Genomic DNA, 22,560 nt, shown 5'->3' with positions numbered 1-22,560 from the left:
ACTTTTTTTATCTGATGAAAATAAAACTTTTTGTGTAAACTCTTCTGATGAAAACATAAAACTCTAGAAGTACATAGTATATTAGTAGGGGTACACAGAATTGCTAGGAAGTGTTAAAAGTGACTGGCAAATAACTAATTGGAATTGGCATGCGCAGCACAATTGATGGCAAGCAGTCATACTTCAGTGGTGTCCACTGAGAGTTACTCCTGCAGTTACATATACTTCTTCCACACTTAACGCCACATGAAAGAAGGAAATTTAACACATCAGGAAGCTTGCTAGATTATCGGAACGTCTAATCAATACCATTGACAACAATCCTGTCTAAAAGCATTGGGGCAACCCTAAGTAAGATACGGAAACAGGCATTCAGGACCTTTGCCAATTACCTTTGACCCAGTGTTTCCACTCCATACCCAAGGGGCAACGTGGCTTCCTTTCCTGGGCTCTTCCACCTAACCGCTTTCCAGCTGCCTAGTTTAATAAAATGCACCCTTCATGGCAGCTTTGACCCAGCTAAAACCAAAACAAATAAAAAAACCCAAACCCCACTAGTGCCACAGCCCCTGAGGCATGAGAAACAGTGATTCAGGTCATACAGTTGCTACCCTGCTGCAGCCATCTTATCAGTTGCATAGATTGGACTTGTGTAAATCTCAGCAATGTTCTCAGCATTATGGGACTCAGTGGGATACAAATGGCTTCTTCATGTACTAGGCTTGCTCACAGAGATTTGAGTTACCTGTGGAGCAACTTTCCCACTCTCTGACATACACCTGGTGGTCCTGAAAGACATCATGACAAATTTCCACTCGCCAGATTTAATGCTCTAAAAAGCACCCAGATTTTATTGCTCGAGTTGAAGGTAACTCTGAAAGACAGAAGACAGGGATGCGTATGTCTCGAAATACCTCAGGTAGCATTAGGGAAATGAAGTGCAATGGAAAAAACATTAAACTCATAGTATATGCAACATATCAAGTTTGACTGTGGTTCCCATGTACTGGTAATGGCCATCTAGCTTAAAACAAAAACAAAAACAGAAACAAAAAAAAAAGAAAAAGGAAAAAAAGAAAAAAGTGATCAGCCTGTTCTGAAAAGAAACATCTCAAAGCACAAATGTACTACACAGGAGTCACTGATCAGTATGTAAACTTTTAAACATGTTGGCTGCTATAACAAAAATCAGAAAGGAGTACAAGGAGAGTCATAGATATTAGCTAAAATATGCACTTAACTTCTAGAAAAAGAATTGCATGTCACAGGGCAGGAAAAATGATTTTGTCATGTTATCACTGACTCGATTGTGTGTTTAGCCCTGAGACCAAGCAGCCTGTGAGAATAATTCTTCTATGTAGCACTGCAAGGTAATCCATGGAGCACAGGTTATTTTAAGGACACGATCCACATTCCACAGCTGCATCAGTCGCTGAATTTTGTAACTTTTAAATAAAAATGTGAATATTGCTTTATGACTGCCCAAACTGTCACTTTTTCAAAGACTACCAGATGACTCCCCAGAGACAGAGTCCTTTAACTTAAGAATATCTTTTTACAGTGATATCAAAGTAAAAAAAACCAACAACAAACACCTCAGGCCTTCAGCTTTAAAGACAACATCATGAGATCAGAGATTCTGCCTGCAAAGAAGTTAACTTATGGCTGATTAATGAAAGTAACCTTAAATAGCAGGCATATTGCCAAGAACAGGACACTATAACAAATGGGTTGGAAATAACAGGCAGCTTTCAAGGGGCTAGAGCACAGCAGCCTAGAAGAGAAATTTGAGCAGGAAATTTGCTTTCAAATTTGATCCCAGATTCTTGGAATGACCAAGTAAGTCATATCTGCTATAAAGTCCTCTATAAATCCCCACTTCCATGTATCCTGTAACAAAGTAGATAATGGATTTAATTAATTGTTGGTGGGAAAAAAAGTTACTATATATCATCCATAATAAAAATTTTGCTTGTTGTTATAGGAATTACCAGAAATAAAAAAAAAACCTGCTAGGCTCTGTGAACCCTAAAGGTCCTCAGCTGTATTCATAATTTGCTCCATTTTATGTCAGCAGTATCTTTTGTCTATTACTGTAATTCATATTGAGTATCTTAGGACTCATTCAATTACTATTGTTCCCTCTTCTCCTTGGTTGGCATAAGATCAAGCCCCAAAAGAATGAGCTTCCAAAAGACACTTAGCTGGTCTCTTTGGCCTTTTTGCTACCTCTTCTGGCCTCAAATATGCTTGGTTTCATGTTCATACACTTGCTTCTTTACCACCTTCCCACAGTTCCTTATTACGTTTTAGTATATCAATCGTTCTCTGGTCCACCCAAAAAATATGCCTTAATATTTTATTCTACAGGATTGCTCAATTTCCTTTACCAAAAGTGCTGAGGCCTCAAACAGATGTAAAACAACAGGGTTTTTTGTTTTCCTTTTAATTAGCTTTGCATATCTTCAGCTTGTTTTACCTTGGTAATTGAAACTAAAACTTGTCAAAAGATAAAAGTGAGAGGCAAACACACATTGGCTGCTTGGATTGTGCCTTATTTTCTTCTCCTTAAGTTGTTATTAGTGCTTAATGCTTCTAGGCACAGAAACTATATAGCATGATTATCATTATGAACTGTTTGTTAGCTTGTCTGGGTGCTTATGTAATAATCTCAGCATCAGGCAGCTCATTAAAGCACCATTTTTGTCTTTCTATACCTGGACTTTAGCTATAACTTCTACAATTAAGGGTTTTGTCTTCATTCTTTCGTATGGCATACAAACACCGCCATGTTTTGCTCTTCATTGTTGCAGTCGTTACCTTTTACCTGTTTTTATCTGATTATCTACTACTCACTCTTCTTAACCTTCTCTCAATAATTTTTCAGACCCTCAAACCTGTTCTTAATTGCTAGCCAGTGTTCTTGTCTGTACTTGATATCCATCAAAGAGTTGATTTTGTATCTGTTTCATTCAGCACTTTACTTTCACCGAGAAAGGAGGACTGGAAATACTACATACTTTGAGCTTGTGCTGATCAGACATCCTTGCTAAACTGAGAGAATGATGGGAGAAATGTTACATGCAAACATCACTGTCTTTCAAGAGTCAAAATGGCTGGGAAACAGATCACTGTATTAGTCAACTACTCTCTTTTACAGTGGAGGAGAGACTCCAAGGCAGGAAATGGTAAGTGACGCTATATACTCAGCAATTACTAGGTTTGTAATCATCAGTGAAGAAGTTTGCTATTTAGGAATAAAAGGAAAACATCAGCGCACTAAATTCATCAAAATACACATTCTGCTAGAGAATGAGCAAATGAAGTAAGGTATAAATTTAATGAAGAAATTAAATTGATATATGATAGTCTTCCAAAGTACAATTTTCAAATTAACCTGTATGATGGTGATGCTAAAACAGAAAAGAAACAATGCAAAACCAACAGAAACAAGCCAGTTCTGAAAAAATATTTTCATCAAATATTTGGTAGGCTTGCGAAGAATCTTACATATTCACGTTAATAATAATCAAAAGGTATTACGTATGTGCCGAAGGGGGTTAATGTCAATCAGATTAATCGTACACCACTTATCATTTCATGACAATATCGATTACAGCAAAAATCTAGCAGATTAACTGCAGTTCAGATTGCTATCTGCTAGGAAGATGGCAACATGTAGATTTTCAACAACAAACAGCTGAACAGACAAGCTGCCTAGACCAATTATACCTATACATTAAGATGCTTGGTCATGCTGTCTTTTAAAAGCTGATATTTCTTTTCCCCTTCAAAACCAGTGAAAGCACAATTACAGAAAGATTTTTTGATGGAAAATTCAAGATTAAAGTAAAATCAAGACATTTTACTTAGGCATACTTAAGTATCTTATCGACCCTGCACCTCAATAAACTGTTAACTCAATCCCACAAAATTTTGTATACTCTGGTTCTTACTCAACAAAGTCATTCAACATGCACTCATCTTCAGACATGGGTCTCAACAGAATTACTGATTCTCTTACACAGAGATCCATATAGCCTGCATAAGTAGGCCTGGAATGTTTAGCAATCTGTGGAATGAAACACATACCTAATATTGACATGAATGTATACACAGAACTATTCATGACTTCTACAGGAGGAAGTTAGAAGCTCTAGTTGCTGTCTGAAACCAGTAAAACTATCCATCACAACAGAAACTGCTAAAAATTTGTATGCTATTAGAAATGGGTTTTCCCCAAATAAAATGAAATCATTTCAATATGACCAGGTGAGGACAGTAATTTCAATTGTCTGAAGGAATGGACAATGTGTTATTCTACAAATCAGCTGGCTCTACCAGTGGCTGTCAGAAGAACTCAAGAGTTTGATATTATCAGGGGAGTTATATTCATCTCTCAAAATTGCTCATGTGTGGCTTCGTATTTGATAGTTCAAGAAGAAACCAGGCAACCATACGCAGGTTTTCATGCACTTCCTCTAAACCTAATGCTGGACACATGAATCTGATACAGCTTGTAATACTATGACATGCTGACAATGAGCTTTTTCTCATCAATCTTATATTAGCTTCAGTGCTTAATTTCTTGTGTAAATGTATACTGCACACTTCTGTAAGAGCATATACTACGTGCCACATCCTATGAAAATTAGTGAAGTTAACATGAATAAAGTGATCAAGATGAGCAATGTTATACCATACCTCTTTTGTGTAACTAATGTCTATTTTAAGGAAAAAAAGTTTCATCCCTCATATTAAGTAAACCTGTTGAGAACTGAACCTAACAAAACTCCTACTCCAGGTCTGTGGAACACTGAATCTAGACTGATGTAAAATATACATTGGCAGACTCTTAATAGTGATTACTGTAAGTGAGCGCATGCTGCAAACTACATGGATGCAATGTAGAATTGCTATTATTTTAATCTTTCAAATAGGAAAACTTAAAGTACTAGTTAAATATTGGCATGAATATCACTTCTATGCTCCTGTAAGACTAATGACTTAATTGCATTTCACCTACATAGAACCTAATTAGGACATTGAACAACCAAATGTTTTCTGCATGTAATCAAATGCAGGATTTGTCTGATACAGGCACCTACAAACAACCACTGCAGGAAAAAAGATCATCTGAGGTTGAACGGAAAGCCGGAAAGGTGAAAAAAAATTGCTGTGATGACTGGGGGCTCGGAGCATAGTGGTTAATTGTTTGCACTCCACCTGGATGTCAGTAAGCAAACGAAGTACCATAGAGGTTTATAGTAGGACCTCTCGTTTAATGGCTTCATCTATGATCTGGAGCACGTAAAGGGCTGCATGCTCATGAAGTTGGTAGGTGACATCAAACTGTGGGGGGACATGACTAGTAGTCAATATGCTCAAGGGCAAGGCTCCCATACAGATTGGAGGAATGGGTCAACAGGAACCTTATGAAATTCAACACAGAAAAATGAAAAGTCCTGCATGTGGGAAGGAATAATGATGTAGGACTGGCTAGGGTATAGCTCTGCTGAAAAAGACCTGACGGTCTTGGTAGACAGCAAGCTGCATACGAGCCAGTAGTCTCTCTTGGCAGCAAAGACAACTTACAGTATTAAGGGAAGCATGGCCAGCAGATCAAGGGAAGTAATTTTCCCCCTCTACTCAACAATTTTATATCACATCTAGATACTGTGTCCAGTCTGAGATCTTCCAATAGAAGACAGATGTTGATCAACTGAAGCAAGTTCAGCAGAGGGCTGCTAAGATGATTGGAGGCTGGAGCACCTGACCTGTGAGAAGAGGCTGAGGGCATGGGGCTTGTTCAGCCTGGAGAAGCAGCAGCTTTAAGGGGACTTGAGAGCAGCTTCCTAGTATCTGAGGAAGTTAGCAAGAAAACATCAGAGCCAGGCTCTTCAAAATGCTGCATAAGAGGAGGACAAGAGGCAACAGATATAAACTGAAACAAGAGACATTCTGACCAGATATAAGAAAAAACTTTCTTCCAATGAGGACAGCCAAGCAGTGGAACAGGTTGCCCAAAGAAGTTGCGCAGTCTCCATCCTTGAAGGTTTTCAAATTCCACCTGGTTTAAAGCCCTGAGCAATCTGATCTGACCACACTGATTATACTGTTTCAAGCAGGAGGTTGGCCTAGAGAACTCCTGAAGTCCCTTCCAACCTCACTTATTCTATAAATCTGTGAACTAAAGTTTCTGACCTTGTTCCATTTCAGGTATTTTAACTGCAGATTGTCTGTCTCTTTTCAGAGATGTAATCTCACATCTGCTTCCATAATAATAGACAACTGAAACCTTCTTATGTTCCAGCTAAAAAGGTTGACTTACTTCCAACTTCCCAAAGCAGGATGGGCAAGAAAGAAAGACGAAACCCCAAACTTTTATTGACATAAACCAAGACAGAGTGGCTCAAGGTTTCTGAAGTATTAACATTATAATTAGGAAACAAGAGTTTTTCTTCCAACTCCAGGCTTCTCACAACATCCAGCCTTAACAGGATCTCTTGGAATTTGTGACTACTTTAAGCACAAATTGTTCTTCCAAAGAGATGTTGACTTTTGTGGTCTATTAAGCAAGCAATACGAAATTGTATAGTGACGCAAGTGCTGCAGGCTGAGCTGTACATAAATCAGCTCCTTTTCCCTAGGGATTTTGTAAAAGTATAGACAAGATTAAAAGTAAACTTCAGTATTTTAGCAATAAGTGGTCAGGAAACAAAAACAATTCATACCAGTTTGCTCATTGTTTCATTTCCAGGTGAAAATATATCTGCCTACCTATAGAGAGATGGAGTAACTGAAAGGGGAAAAATACAGATAGTCCAGTCTTTTGGGGTGAGTGGAAATCAACATGCATTTCCACACCTTTGGATTCTTCTTCCAGAGTAAGTATCTCCCATTTACAGAAGGCTGCTGGGGTAGTCCTGACCAAAGACTGAGAAAAATCTACACTACTGTCTGCAGGACAAAAGGGACAGAACCAACATGTGTGTAGCAGCAATCACAGCAGGGATTGTTTCAGCCTCCAAGAAATCTTAAAGGGCATATATCTCGGCTCAGATGGAGGGCAGAAAAAAGAAGTTAAAAAGAAACCTTCACAAGACAATGTTTTACAGAGCAGAAATTCCACAGAGGTTTTTGTTTATTTACTTTTAGATTGTGCTATTGTGCACTTTTTTTCATCATTGGTGTGGAATGACCTACCAAACTCTCTGCTGGAAGACCAAGTTCACCAATAGTATAAACAAATAACAAAAACCTACTCACATCAGTGAAAATTCTGACTACCTTATTTGCAGAAAAGTTTTCTGTGTCATTTTTTGGCTAACATGCTAGATACAAGGATAGTCATAATTTGCATTTGAACTGTACAGGTTATATAGAAATTCAAGAAATGGGTGGATATGAAGTATTTATTTTAGGATAGTTCTATTCTGTAGTATTCCACATGAAAGTTAAGCTGGAAATTGCTAATATACTGACAGTAACCAAGAGCTCAGCACAGGATTGCTTCCCAAGTACTTAGGTTCTTAGACACATTTTGCCTAATCTTTACTATCAGTGGTCCCCATCCATTGAGAAAGCTGTCTTGTATATGTTTCCACTAGATATACTTAACAAGAAAGTTTCATGAAGCTTTAGTTTACTTTTTCCAAACATACTTCTTTCAGTTTGCAATGCCTCATATTAATGTATACAGTCTTATTCTGCTGTTCTTCTTTAGACAAGACTCCCATTCACTTTGTTATAGTGTTCAGTACTATATAGGAAGCATGTTCAGAATTAAAGTATCTCAAAGGGTAAACAGCAAATTTTTGGAGAAATTATATTAATATGAAAGCAAGATTAACCCTATGCATTTTTTCCCCCCAAAATACTGGATTACCATTGCTTTTCAACGTAGACCTTACTTCAAAATGTTCTTTCTATTCAAAGTACTCCAGACACTTGTGCCAGTTTCAGCAATTACAAGTGTTATTTTCTTCCCACACAACCTGTTTTAATTGATGTTACATAATGATACATGAGTTCAGATATCTATTATATTAATGTAGTAAGTTCCATGACCAAGATGTCATGCTTTGTGAAATATTTTTTTGTACTCCAGTCAGCAAAGCTGTAACCGGTAAAGACATTATGCACAAAAATTTCAACTTTGAAAATAAGTCCTTTCCACTAGGAGCTCATGCGCAGTTTGACAATTAATGAAATTTTATTTGGAGGTCTTAATTTGTTCAATTGATCTCCGCCTATATCTCAGTAATCAAAACAGTGGCATTGCGTTTTTGACAGCTGCAATAAAATATTAGTACAGTGTGTTCAAATTAACTCTTGTAGGGTTCAAAAGGGAAAGAAAAAGACTTTCTTTTTAAAGTCTTCGATAATTAAAAGTTTTTCTACAGAACAAAAATAACTCTGCTTATAATGTAACTTCCATGTTCCAGCTTCTACTTCTCTCAGCTCAAAGCACTTTAAAACATTGGTCTGAATGTTCATGCTTTATGCTTGGAAGCATTTTCATTAACTATTTATGCAAGTACAGAAAGCAAGATTTGGTCCATGATAAATAATAAATCTTCAATAGATTTAGCTGGGATCTTTTCAATGAAACATGTTTTCCCCAGAAAAATCCTAATTTCTTGAAACCATAACAGTTGGTGGAAAAGGTCAGTTTCAATTTATTAAACGTTTCAAAGATATTTTGGAAAGACATTTCCAAATTGTAAAAAAATCTCATTTTAACATATTCAAAACAAGTAACTCCATTTGGGAACTTCAGCCAAATATATCCAAAAGACCTCTCAAAACTCATATATATTTTGGGAACCCAAAATACTTTCACTAGCCTGTGTTAAAGTGTCCTTTGAATTGAAGGTTACAGTAAATTTTTAACAACTTGACTTTCTGTCCTTATAGAAAATATCCCAAATATCCCAATATTTTTCCTGAGACTCACATCTGCCCTTTATATCAATATTGATTACTACTATCTACATTTTCCTGTAGAGATATAGGTGAATTACTTAAGATTACAAAGTAATTGGGTTTTAGAACAGTGAGAAACAAAACCAGTTTGTTTTCCAGAAACATGCTGAAACTGTATTGTTCTTTACTTCTGTGAATATAAACTAATAAAGCCTAATTCACAATGCAAAGGTGTGATCCTGTTCCTCTAAGCATCCCTGAGCTAGCCAGGATACACTTAACAGTTTAGCTAACAGTGAGCAGTATATAGTATATGACTTTGATCTTGCAAAGTAAACTGCAACCTCAGCAAGGTGACCAACACTATATAGCTATGCTTCACCAGTACCCAACTGCGGTTAATTTAAAGCCATCTAGGGTACGACTATCTAAAGTGAATTTACTGCACTGCACTGTAATTTACAAACAGTGGGTCCAGTCAGACCATCTGTAGATGAAATAAGAAGGGACACATGGAGCTTTTCTGCCATGATTTCAATTACTGGTAAAGAACTGGACAAAACCCATTCTCGTTGGGTATGTGCTCTGTTCTCTAATCACAGTAAGTGGTCAGAACCTAAGAAAAGGAGCAGACTGAAGCAAAGCAAAAAATCCAAGCCAGACATGGAACAGAAAGAGTATCACATAGATGCCCAAACTGTGTAATTGAGAAAGCCTTATCAAACTCAAGAACTAGTCCTGTCCTGTCTCACCCCCTCAATTCTGCTGCTAAAACCTCTAGCAGTCTGCCACCTTAGTCATTTGGTCTTCTATGGACCTGTCAAGCAAATATTTGTTTTCCTACTCTGATTCTCCACCAAATACAAAATTCAGTTCTAGGTCTGTTCTGAGACAAACCCTTTGAGTGATGCAGTCACCAGGGTTAAATAAACAGAAGAAATTAATGATTTTTGGACCAGAAGGGAAGCAAAGGTGATTCCTGCAACAAGGTAGTCCTTTCTACCCTGTCCTGCACGATTCCAGAATTTGGCTAGCAACTTCTCGTATATGATACATACCACATACCTATATCATAAATATTACAATTACTTATGATAGTGAACAGGAGAATCTACTATTTGCACATAAATGAATTCTGGAAAAAAAAGGAGGCAAAAAAAGTTGAATGATATGTTCTCAGAGATAGCTTAAAGAACAAGAACTTAACAAACTTTTCTTTGTGATTTAGTTTTAGCATTTATGCAGTTACAAATAACCTGAGGCTTTCAAAATTGCCATGCTAAGGTATCATAAAAGCTGAGTCAGGACTTAGTGCTGCCATCAAAGACCCTCAAACGTAATCAGAACACAGTCATTTGTCTTTTGGATGTTGTTTTGGTACTAGCTCATTTAACAGGGTGCAGGGAACCCAATAAAATCAGTGTCTCTGCCAAGGTAAAGTTGAGGGTTTGGCTTAAATTAACGAAGCATGCCAGCAGATATATAAACTTAACTAAACACAAAAGTCTCAATTGAGCTAGAATTTTAAAACAGCCCAAGTGGAGAAGTTTTCATTTTATATAAAAAAAGGGAGGAAAAAAGTAGTGATTTTGTCATGGGGGGAGTTTCTGAGCCCTCCCTTCACAATGGCAACAAAGAACCCACTAACATTCACTAGGAGACCACCCACAGTACATATAGTATATTGGAAATGTCAAGAAGGAGCTGCATGTGAAAATAAAGAATATATGCTCTATTTCCCATGAAACACTACAATATGGCACGCATAATGTTTTAAAATTTTCCACTGAAATATTGGCAGTTACTCTGGACCAATCTGGATTGTCACTCAAATGTCAAGACGGAAGGAGAAAACGCAGGGCTAGGTTTTTTCCTTTGCTTTAAACTTACCCATAATTTTACTGTCAGTGACCACCTCTTTCTTGCTATTACTGGTAGCCCTTAAAAATCTGAGAGGCAGCATGAGCATTTCTCAAACCAGCACTCAGCCTACCTAGCGTTGGGCAAGCAGTTGGGTACATTACACTTGTGTGACCTTGTGGCAGTGGGTCCCCGCGGGTCTGAGTTGCCAGATTCCCACTTCCAACACAGAAACTCATTTCTGGAATTGTAAAATAAGGTACTACATGCCACATTCCTATCACAGTGGTATAAGGAAGGGACTTTTCTCTACAAAAAAGATGACAAGGAGCTGACAAACAAGGGCACATGCGGCTGCACAAATGTAGCCAGACAGTCCAATTCTTGAGCAGTCTGAATATTGTTACTGAATTTTTTTCCTGAGAAAAATCTTCAGAGAGTCAGTGGTGGGGTGCTTTTATCAGATATACACATATATTAATACTAGGTCATGCAGCAAACTCCACAAGGTGAAGCTGCAAGGTACAAATATGACATCGTATTATAAAAATAATCCTGGTTTACATTATTTTCCAGTACAGAAAAAACAACAATACAAAAGCGTGGAAGTGAAATATGCAGGTCATCTGCATTAATTTGCTGCTCTGACTCAAACCTCTAGATCTTAACATAGAAATGCAAAGCACAACTTGCTAACATTCCCTGGTAAGCAGCTGCTTTATGAATAACTGGAAGAAAACCTTTATGCTTGGTCACACCACCAGCAGGAGACAACTGGCTTTTCTCATGTAATACAGGGAATTGCAGCCAGTACTTCATTAAAACACAAGGCACTTTGGCAGACATGGATGCTGAACATTGCTTACTGTTCACATCTGTGGGTAAATGACAGCAGGCTGAAACTGTTGCCTTCCACTAAAGAGCAAGTACATGATCCAGTGCAGTTAATCAATAAGATAATGGAATGAATCAATAGAAAAGATTTTTAGGAGGTCTTAATTAAACAAACACTTGCAGATACAAATGATGTCTTCAATCTATTGATGGTGCCAGGGTGAGGGGTTAAACACGAACAAAACCATCAACTTTATTTTACCAGCACATATTTCTCTAAAGTACCATATAGCTTCTTGGCCTCTGCATTGGCCCATCACTGCATCCCTATTCATTTTGCCACCATGTCACACAGGCAAATTAGCTCATAATAAAGCAAAACCAAACCCAAACAAACAAAAGAATTACTGAACAATTCAAGGTGTGATGACGAAGTAGATAAAAGTCAGTATTATCCACTGCTATTTCTTCTTTGTGAAGGGTGTGACTACCTAGCTAGAAGTTCTAATAAAGTCAGTTTCCAGCTGCAAGGTGTACAATTAGAAAAATTAAAGAACACCTAAATTGATGGACCCATTAATGCAGGAGATCTCCAGTAGGCCTTCTGCACAAACATGGTAAGTCGATATTTTTGAATCCCCCAATGGTTCTCTGCTAGGCACTGTTTTAAAGAGACATCAATCTATGATGTCAGCATTTATCTAATGAACCTTCAAAAATCAATGTCAAGATGGCCTGCTACATGTATGAACCCAATTTGTCTGTTCTCCAAGGGATTCTAGATAAAACAAAAACATTATAAGAGCAGTGAAAACTGACTGTGACCACTCTACCTGACCTTGAAGATGTTAACGGAAGGAGTGAAACTTGACCTGACTGTAGGCATAAACAAGGGGTTTCCAAAGACAATAGGTATTCCAACACCTACTATATAATATGTATATGTATAAACGATAGGTATTCCAAAGAGAAAAGAAAATGTGGTGGCTTAGTTCAAGGCCCTCTAAAAGTGCCTTTGTCAGCCTTACAGTACAATGACAAACAGGTGGTTGTTTTTTAAATGACTATAATCAGGATTCTTAAGGATAACAAGATTACCTTAGCTATTAATATAATTCTCGTCCCCGTTGCCAGTAGTACTCTCCTTGGCAGAATTCTTGCCTACATGCAACAGCCAGTGTGTTCAATCCCTTTCACAGCTATTAGCAAGAATAGCCATTTAGCTTTGCTGAAGCTGTAGATTCTTTTAGCTATTTTCTTGTTAGTGTTTAGACTCAACTTATCCTCACTATTGTGTCCACAAGATACCCTGAAACTGATGGTTTGACACTGTATCAGGCAGAAAGCAGAGGTCTAAGTTAGCTTCTTCCTCTCTCCTCTTTGAATAACAAACTAGTCTCTCTAGTTGCTATGAGGTAGGGCTGCCTCCAGCTTGTAGCTAGAGGTGACAGGTACTCTCTAGCAGATGGGCTGTCTTGTAATCTTTTTCTTTATTCACAGCAACTCTGTATCTTCCTTCTGTTTAGAGTATTTACTCTTGTTGGTAGCATGTAAACAGTTAGGTATGCCTTAGACAGTTCAAAGATGTGTTATGTGGGTGAATTAGTTGTTGCAGGATGCCTGTCTGCCTTCATTCATATGCTTCTTTCAAATGTTCCCACTACCAGGTTTCTGCCCAATTAACTGATGATGACAGAGCCCAGTCCTGAGCTCCTCACACAGAGGAAACCTCCCCTGAATTCAGGAAAAGTCCTCAGGAAGCAGGAAGCCGAGAATCAGTCTGAAGATGCCACCATTTCTCCATTGTAAAATGCTGAATTCCAAATATTTAGTAGACTTGCAAAACGTTTACATTCGCTTATCAAAATACAAAGCATGTAATTTAACTCCTTTCATAAACTTTGTGTTTCTCAGTGCTACATGTGAGTTGGAATGAATTTAGATTTTTTTAACATACAAAAATTAGACAGAACGATTTCCTTAAATATGTATATTCTGCAGCAAGTAGGGCAGCACTGACAAACGGGACAGCTTCTGCAAAATACTGATGTTTCACAACACGTACACTATATATTTCATAATGGCTTTTTTTCTTTGCCTGTCTGTTGTAGAACTACTGCTGATTTGCCTTTACTCACAGCTAATGCTCTGGGGCCAAGTTTTCTATTTGATCAATCACATGAGGACTGAATTTGATTGCTGATATTTTGGCAAATGTAGCTGAGTTTTGTATTTTAATACTGACAATGTTCAACTCATCTCCTTTTGGGAAAACTAATTCCCTGTGGAATGAAGTTGCCCTCCACATAAACACACACTCTTGCATCTTTACGAAATATTCTAACTTTTTAAATTTTTCTTAATGCAAGTGAAATTTTTGAAACTGCCCAAACACTTTTGGCGCAAACCACCATTCCCAGATGGATTCTGTATTTAACTATATTTAATTTACCGCCCTTCTTTTTTAAACAGAATGCAACTCAGTTTTAAAAAATAGGCATGCAAATTAATTTTAAAAACTACTATTCAGTTCTTCAGAGAGCTATCTTCTATAGATATCTAATTCTATAACCAGCATGGTAACACAGCATTTGCCATGCAAAACGCACCATCAGTCAAATAAGTAGTAATTCGGCAGCTAGCTTACATTTTAGTGGCAAAAGAGAAGAAATTTTCCTATACTTTATAGTGCCTACTTTACTCTGATTTTTTTGAAGGGTTATGTCAGGTTACCTAATGTTATGTAAACTGAGGATAAAGATTATGGTCTACTGCTGTTGGCTAAAAAAAAAAAAATAATCTAATTGATAAAAGTCCATAGATATGTTATGCGTATTCTATTGGTTAATTTTACTAGGTGATATCATAGGCTTCTACTTCATCCCTGGGTATTTCCTAGTGCAAGAATTTCAATATTCCAATTTTACATTCAGAGTTTTCATTCTTTGGGGGATGCCACCAAAGGTGTGTGCCTCCATGGCACTTTGGCAGATGAACTTATTAATAAAAACTTCTGTGGAAAGACTGAATGGGACTTGAACATAAACCAAGTGAAATCACTCATTCTTTAAAGAAATGCTTGCAGAAGGCATTTTGCATTATACACCCATCTCTAGCAATTGTTGAAGATGAATTTGCCCAGAAATCCTCATTTTACAAATGGTAGGACATGCAGTCAATGAAATAACTGGCTCTTAAGTGTCTTTGTGACCCTAAGCCTGAGGAACTACATATTTGTACAATAATAAGTCACCATTGACAGTACAGTATCCCTAGTATTATGCTAGAATATTCATTAACAGCTCAGAATTCCTGCAAAAATAACCAACGATTCTTTAGGAAGCATTAAGATAGTCCTTCATGATGTCTCAAGAACTCACTGGTCTCAACCCTTCTTGACAGATCTTTTCAAAGCAAATCTAGACTTAAAATATTATGCTGTTGCAATTTTAGTATGTGTGATTCGTATTCTTGTTGAAAAGGTTGAACTGAAACTCTAGCCAGACACAGCATGTGTGCTGTGGTCTTCGGAAGCATGTTATAAACACAATCTGAAATCAATAGCAAGAAACAATTACAGCATCTGAATACCATTTGGGTGAAATAAGCTGATGGTGGTGAAGCAACCAGCAGATGTATGTCAATACTTGCAACAAAGTATTCTACAGTGTTTGCACAAAGAGGGGTTGAGTAAATATCAATAAAGCAACTCCTTTACAAACAGTAAAAATGATAAAATCAATATTATAAAATAAAAAGTTAGCACATAGATGAACTCTGTGATCTAGACAGCACTGTGTTAGGAGTGTTCCTAAGTTGCTGGATCTCAGTAAAGGAACAGTGATGAATTTGTCCAGTGCTCTGATCAATCAAGGAACCAAAGTATACAAAAAATGGTATGCAAATGTTGTACCATAGAAATTCACACAAAAATGTATTTATGTCCTACAGCAGGAGGAATCACTTATCTACTGCACCTGCTAGTCCTGTGCACTGTCAAGAATCCATCTAATAGCCCACAACATGCTGCATGCTGCCAGCACTGTCTGCTTAATGGTAAGACCCTGAAGGACTTCACATTTGTCCACAAAAAAGGATAGATTAAGAAAAAATAACCCATTCTTACAAAAAATTTATATGACAGTATCAAATCTCAGTAAATTCTTTAAAAACTGAACAACTAAAAGGGCAAAACTGTGAGTGACAGCCCATCTGCAAGATGCTGTCTGTAGCTCTGACCTGCATTTAAAACAGGGCTGTTTAGCCTTTTGAGCACCTAAAGTTGGATTTGTTGTTTGCATTTCATAGAAACTACTTTTGAAAGTAAACAAGAACCTTTAGTGAATTATTTAGCATACAAATAAACCAGCAAAGAAGCCTAAGTAGGCCAATATGAACTAACTGGATTGAAATATTCATCTGTAAATAACTTTTCAATCTGCTGCTTTCACGTACAAATACTACATGGAACATTAGACACAACTAGCTTCTAGGGATATTTAGGCTCACTGGAGAGCAATTTTTATGTCTACTGGCATCTGTGGGTAGTGATATGGACTGACTGTTAATATAACCAACATAAAATTTATGTGAACACTCACTGCAATAGCAACACACTGTCAGACAGCTGGTGGTTGATGCGTAGCACATGCGGATTTTATATGCACTGTGTAAACTAACCTTTGCAATAAAGATTTAGCAGGTTTATTAGTTTAGGAAATCGCTATAATTAAGGATAATTCATAATGGCCGCTTATCCACTCTATAGCAATAGCTGCTTTAATTTAGACTCTGTTTCTTTGAGCCATAAATAAGTGTGCTGATATCTTCTGCACAGATGTGGCATTCAACCTGTTCAAGTTGGTTGAGTTTTGCTTGTGTTTTAATCAAAAGAATTAGTAGATAAGCCCATAAAACGCACTTTGCTTGAAATAAATTAGCAAGAAGTGTGGTTTGAAAGTTCTGAAATTCTACTAGTAGCTCCTTTCTGGGAGAAGGGAGTAGAACACAGAAATTTTCCACAAAAAAGGAACACACTATATGGTCATAGATCTGACCTGAGATAGACTACCAGATTTGCATAATTAATCACAGGAAAAAGAGATATGTCTGTGACCTATGTGTATTATTTACAATCTATTCAGTTTGCAATTGAGGGTTTGACCTTTGTGAGCCCTTCTAGTAACACTGTGACTTTCCTCCTTTTGTGCACAAACCCAAGGCTTCTCTGCAGAAGAATACATGTGGTGTCTTGTTACTTCAACTCCTATTAATAATTCCTGTGAAACAATTCCTTGTGTCCACACTGCTTATTCAGTGGAAAGCACTTTTCCTGAATTTTCAGCCACCCCATGTTCTAATTGGTTGGAAACACTGTGGGTCTCTCTAACCAAACACCCACAAAGCCAGTTTTCTTTCCATTCCTTCCCCTTTGACAAAATTATATAGTCTTGGCTTACGTATTACACAGACACTCAATATCATCACTCCTGAAGAACCGAGAGGGATTTTGCCCTTTCTAGCACCAATGTAAGGCAAACGGAGAGCACACCACAGGCCTAAGTTCTTCAGTGGGCCAAAGAACTCCTTGCTGGGGCTCTGCTGAAAGGAACGGGGTGTCACAGCAGATGTGTCACAGCAGACATTCCTGGGGTTTTTGTCGGCACCGTAAACCATAAACAAGGGGACTTGTCACAGGTTTTTAAAGTGAACACTCAACCTCTTGTGACTGGTAGTAGGAAGCGCCCATTTCTGTCCGGCAATTAATTTAGTAAAAGATCACGCTAGTGTAAATTTAACCAGGGTTTTGAGCTAGGTGGCCCTATTCCAGAATTCCCCATTCTCCCCCAAATCTAAGCTACTCCTTGTTGCCCTATACTTCTCAGAGAATTTCCACTTCACTATCTCATGATAAGGGCCATGTTTGCACATGCCCCCCCCGCCCCATACCTACACCTGTATGATTCTAACAGAGCAGAGGCCTCAGTTGGAGTAATAGTCTAGTAAAGAGTACAGTATATGGTGTACCAGGCTCAGGATTTGTAGGAAAGGGAAGAATGTAACTGTACAATTATTAGGGAGAATATTTGAGGGAATAAAGATCATAAACAATATAATAAATATCATAAATAACTGTCCAATATTACTCCCTCCTACACATCTGCTTGTGGTCACTGCTGGAGAGGGATACTCAGCCAGATGGATCCTTATACTTCCTCTGCATGTATCTGTTCTTCTGTGCAATAAAAAAACATTTTAACTTGCTATCATCCGACGCAGAAATGCTTGACTTATTGAGGGTCATACCTAGATATAATACAAGTTCTCTATGGGCTTTCTTAGTAGAAACTTTCTGCTGATAACTACTTTACTAATCATGAACTATTACCACAAAGGCCTACAATAACTGACATATCAAATTAGCTGTTTTTACTAAAAAAAAAAGTTACATTTGCCACTTGTGACTCCATTAGTACTTCCTGTAGACAATGACTACAGACTTACCCAACTAAGAAATTATGATTTGAGCTGTCTATCAGAAAATGTTTAGTAAGATGGTTGATGCAGCAGCTCGAACTATCGAATGATCACGAATTTAGAAGCAAATATAATCCAGATTTTGCTGATTCCAAATTATGCTTCTTCCCTTTCTTTGGGAGAACCCTAGATTGGAATGCCCAGTAAAAAATTTGGACACTGAGCTTCACAGCAGATGACTAAGCATAACAGCTCAAGGTATTACTTCCTTATGTATAAAGACAAAAATCTGGAGTGTTGTAGAAAATTATCTACCCGTGTAAGTCTCCTGCCACAAAATTACTAATACATGACCTTTTTTTTTTTTTTTTTTGGGGGGGGGGGAGGAAATCTACACTTTTTTTCCATTTAGATTTTGTAGTAACCTCAAAAGTGACAGTAAAATGACATAAATTCACATAGTGGCATGGCAGTCAGTGGAACACAGTAAATGTAGCATTCGCTACATATCAAGGTGCCACGCTTAGATCACTGGTCGGCCCGGACCAGGGAAAGAGACAGATAACACACACAGTGTGAGCGCCAACTTCCGGCTTTTATTGCGCAGTTAATTCCTTTTATACTAACAAGGGGAGGTGGGGTTACAGGTACATCACAAGGCTGCGACTAACCCTCTAACTTTCCGTGACAATGCGAGATCTTCCGAATGCCGACCCCTACAAGTAAACATTCATTAATTGGGATCAAGTCACTGAAAGATGAAATTCTTTTCCTGGACTGCACTCAATTTTCCCATCAGCCCAACTTACACTTTGCCTGAAGAACGTGTACCAGCCAAAGCACTGAATCTATGAGTTTAGCATGGGCCTTCTCTAAAAAGGAGGAGAAGATATACCATTTTTTTGACGAAGAAAATACAACAAAACTAGAAGTAATCTGCTTGCAATCACGAAGAAAATGCATGATAAACACGGTTAACAAAGGGAGATGTAGTAATCACCGTACATACTCCGTTTCAGGTTATCTAAACCTATCATTTTCAATCTTCTGATGACAAATGACCACATCATTCTACTTATTTCCAGTCCAATCTGAAGAGGTATTCATTGTGAGATTCATACCTCATCAATAAAAACATCTTGGCTAAACGAAATATTAATTTTGTAGGCTATAAAATAGTGCTGGACCTCAGACTGCAGAAGCAGGTTCGGTCATACTATGGCTTTAGCTTTGCATCATCAAACACTCAGCTAAAAATGTATTAGTATTATTAGCAATATTTATATCATATACCATGCATATATTTTATATATGCATAGATTATACGTCAAGCAGGGACAGGGCAACGTGGCTTCAAAATTCTTTTTGTGGGAAAGATATGGACACGTAAACTGAAAACATTCAGAACACCTAGGCAAAACGAATATTAGAAAGAAATGTGAGCATTAGAAACACAGATATCAGTTTTCTAAAGTATATGATGTTTCTAATAAGTTGAAACATTACATTCAATTTTTTCATGAGTGTATAGAAGCAAGTATAAAAGTATAAAAAATGTCTTCCAATTCCCTTTGCAAATCCATGAGGCAGTAAAGCACAACTACTGCTTTAGCACCATTCAAAGCACAAGAATTGCAGTCATTATGTACCTTCTGGCTAAAGGCACTACAGAAAGAGAAGGAAAATGGGAAACAAACACTTTTTTTTAAAATATTTCTAAGCAGTGACAGGAAATAACTGTATTTTCCTTCCCCAACTCAGAGCCAAGATTAGAATGGAAATGGGAGAGATGAGCTCTAGAGCTAGAAGTTTTGCTGTCAATGCAAGACACCTTTTGGCAGTATCCTCTTGCTCTCTGGGTTCTGACTGATATGTTTTGAATGAGATAAAAGCTCCTCCATTAGCATTCAGTTCAACCAACAAGAGCAATTGACTATAGAAGAGAATTGCTTTGCCAATGGCATATTGCACATAAGCTGAGTGAAAACGCAAATCTCTGTGCCAGAGGAAATTTTGAAATTTCCATTGCTTTTTTATATATTGTATTTTTATTTTATCAAATAATGCCCAAATAATTCCAAATTGCAATGTTCACTCTGATTTGTAAAATGGAGCTAAAACACTTGGGTTTTAGTCAGTAAAATATTAAACTGTATTCTTCATAGTGACATATAGCTTGATGGGAATTGTGGCGGGTGAGCCTGATGTTCACATTCACACTATAGTCAACATCCCTTATGGGAGACTATGTCTCCTATAATTTATTCAACAGTCATTTAACTCCTACAGGCCATTACATGGCTTTATCTTACAAAGTCCAGAATACATCAAAGATACACTATTTTTGCCAAGAAGCTGAACAAACAGAACAAAATGGGAGTTTAATCTACACTTCTAGAAGACAATTTCAAATCACACAAAATGAAATGTTTTTGAATAATCAGAAACCTGAACTATTACACTTTAGATCAAACTCATACAAAATTAAACAGATTTTGTTTTAATAAAACAGAGATATTTACCATGGAAAGCTCTAGCTTTGTAAAAATTGCACTTTTTGGTGAAAAAGCATTTGACCTTAATTTTGATTAGCTCAATTAATTGTATCTCAGCAAAAATCTGGTAAAATGGGAAGAGTTAGACACTGCTTTGCTAATTCTTATTACTCATAAAAATTTCAAAGTATTTGCTGGATTTTTTCTAAGAAATTCTTGGACTTGAATAACACATGAATCTTAACCTTTGCTTTAAAAAGGTTTTACTGTTCAAGATTGCAATGGAAATACAAACCCTACATGCTCAAAAGTAGAAGCTGAAAACACATTAGAAATGGTCTTTTAGAATCTAAAAATGCATGTTAATAATGATTGGGGGGAGGAGCATCATCTTTAACTCTTGTGAGATATATGGATGTATATTTAACCTAAATTTATAAATAACTCATTTTTTTTTTCTCCTGAGACTTTTTTTTACCATAAAACTGTTCTCTAAGTACTCCATAAAGTGCTGTAACAATCAGAAAGAATCAGAAAAAAAAAATTCTACTAGGCTAAAATGGCTATAAATGATTCTCGACAGAGGCAAAACTTGTTATAGCCTTGGACAAGGAGAAGCAAGCAGATCAAGAAAAAGAACTGGCTCATATAGGCTGCTAGATAGCAACAGAAGACCTGTGAGCAATGGAAGGTTTGTCTGAATGGGGACTCTTTTGCAAGGGATAGGCAAAAGGAAAAAAAAAAGAACAAAACCAACAGAAAAGGCTAAAGCAGTGCAGGAATGCACGGGGGAAGATCCTGGGAGCTACAGGTATTTTGACTTAAGCCTAAAAAGTATTCTGTGATGAGGAACTTGAGACAGGGAGGGGCTAGGCAGAAAATAGGTTTCAAAATCTCTTTATTAGGGTTTGCTCTCTGCTTCAAATAAGATACGGCAGTAGAGAAGCAAGGTAGACATTTGCTAAATAGTTTGAAAGTGCTGGTAAAGATGACCAGTGTATCATACTGCACAAAAGCTCATTACGTGGCTTGTCACTACTGGGACTGGTTCCCTACGTAACACAAACTCATATTCTTCAGGACCTCCAGAGGAGGGCATCCTCAGGAAAAGAAAATGTTCATGCCACAGCAGCTCAGGGAGAGGGTGACTGGAGGAAGGTCAGTGCGGATCATGTGGGGAGAAGGCCTAATGCACCACCGTGTCCCACCTTGCACAAATTATCCTATGCCAAAGAGGCAAAGAATAAAAAGGAAACTAGTAATGAAACTAATACTTAAATAGGGTTTGTATGTCATGTATACAAGGAAGTTGGGATTGGCACTTGGGGCTGAGCATCAGACCCATCGCACCCTGCTGCTTTCCAGCTAGGTCAAGGTATTTGAGTGAAGGGAACAGGTACCGTTTCAGCACATTGCAGAAGTTTTTCAGAAGCTGGTGCTGTGGAAGGGAATTGAGGACACAACAATGCACTTCCAGTTTGGAAGAAAAAAGAAAAAAACATGGAAAAAAATAATCCTGAGTGTGTGGGATGTGTGGAAATGTAAGGGTGACAGTTCTTTTTGCTCTCTATTCCAGGGATCGAAATGACTTCAGAGGTTGCCTCCAAAGGACAGTTTCTTCGAAGTGAAAGCCAGTGGCCAGACTGAGAAGAAAGGGGGAAAATAGAGATTATAAACTAAACAAAATAAGAACGCAAGCACATCATCTGCCATCGCTTGTAACTCACTTCTTTCCTGAGAAATAAACTTCAAATTACCAAACATTAATAATGAAAAGATGGTCACTTAGAGTGAATGAATTCAGAAGTGGTCTTCAAGGTTAGATTACATCCCTTTGTCTTAAACAAACAAACAAACAAAGCACTAAAACTATCATTAAGTTTCTAAAGAATATTTTAAAAACTGCAAGTTGGGTTTTTTTTTTACAAAAAGAAATGCATTTGCAGTAGAAATTAACGCATTCTTC

General features: G+C 37.4%; 1 protein-coding gene across 7 annotated transcripts in view; it reads right to left on the bottom strand.

Moving 5' to 3' along the window:
* The window catches only part of FTO (FTO alpha-ketoglutarate dependent dioxygenase), a 260,795-nt gene that overhangs the window by 25,276 nt on the left and 212,959 nt on the right, over positions 1-22,560 (bottom strand). Inside the window, exon 9 of one of the 7 annotated variants that reach the window (XM_075040264.1) lies at positions 241-874. The exons of 5 other annotated variants lie outside the window; for them this stretch is intronic. In XM_075040264.1, coding sequence (XP_074896365.1) covers positions 799-874 — 76 coding nt within the window. In that variant the 3' untranslated portion in view covers positions 241-798. Of the gene's footprint in view, positions 1-240; positions 875-19,656; positions 22,238-22,560 lie in introns of those variants that run through there. One more of the 7 variants, XM_075040263.1, reaches the window with a different exon arrangement.

Source organism: Buteo buteo, chromosome 11 (genome assembly GCF_964188355.1).
Source record: "Buteo buteo chromosome 11, bButBut1.hap1.1, whole genome shotgun sequence".
Classification (NCBI taxonomy): Eukaryota; Metazoa; Chordata; class Aves; order Accipitriformes; family Accipitridae; genus Buteo; species Buteo buteo.
The sequence above is the reverse complement of the archived record's forward strand: the minus strand, read 5'-3'. Positions and strand labels throughout refer to the sequence as shown.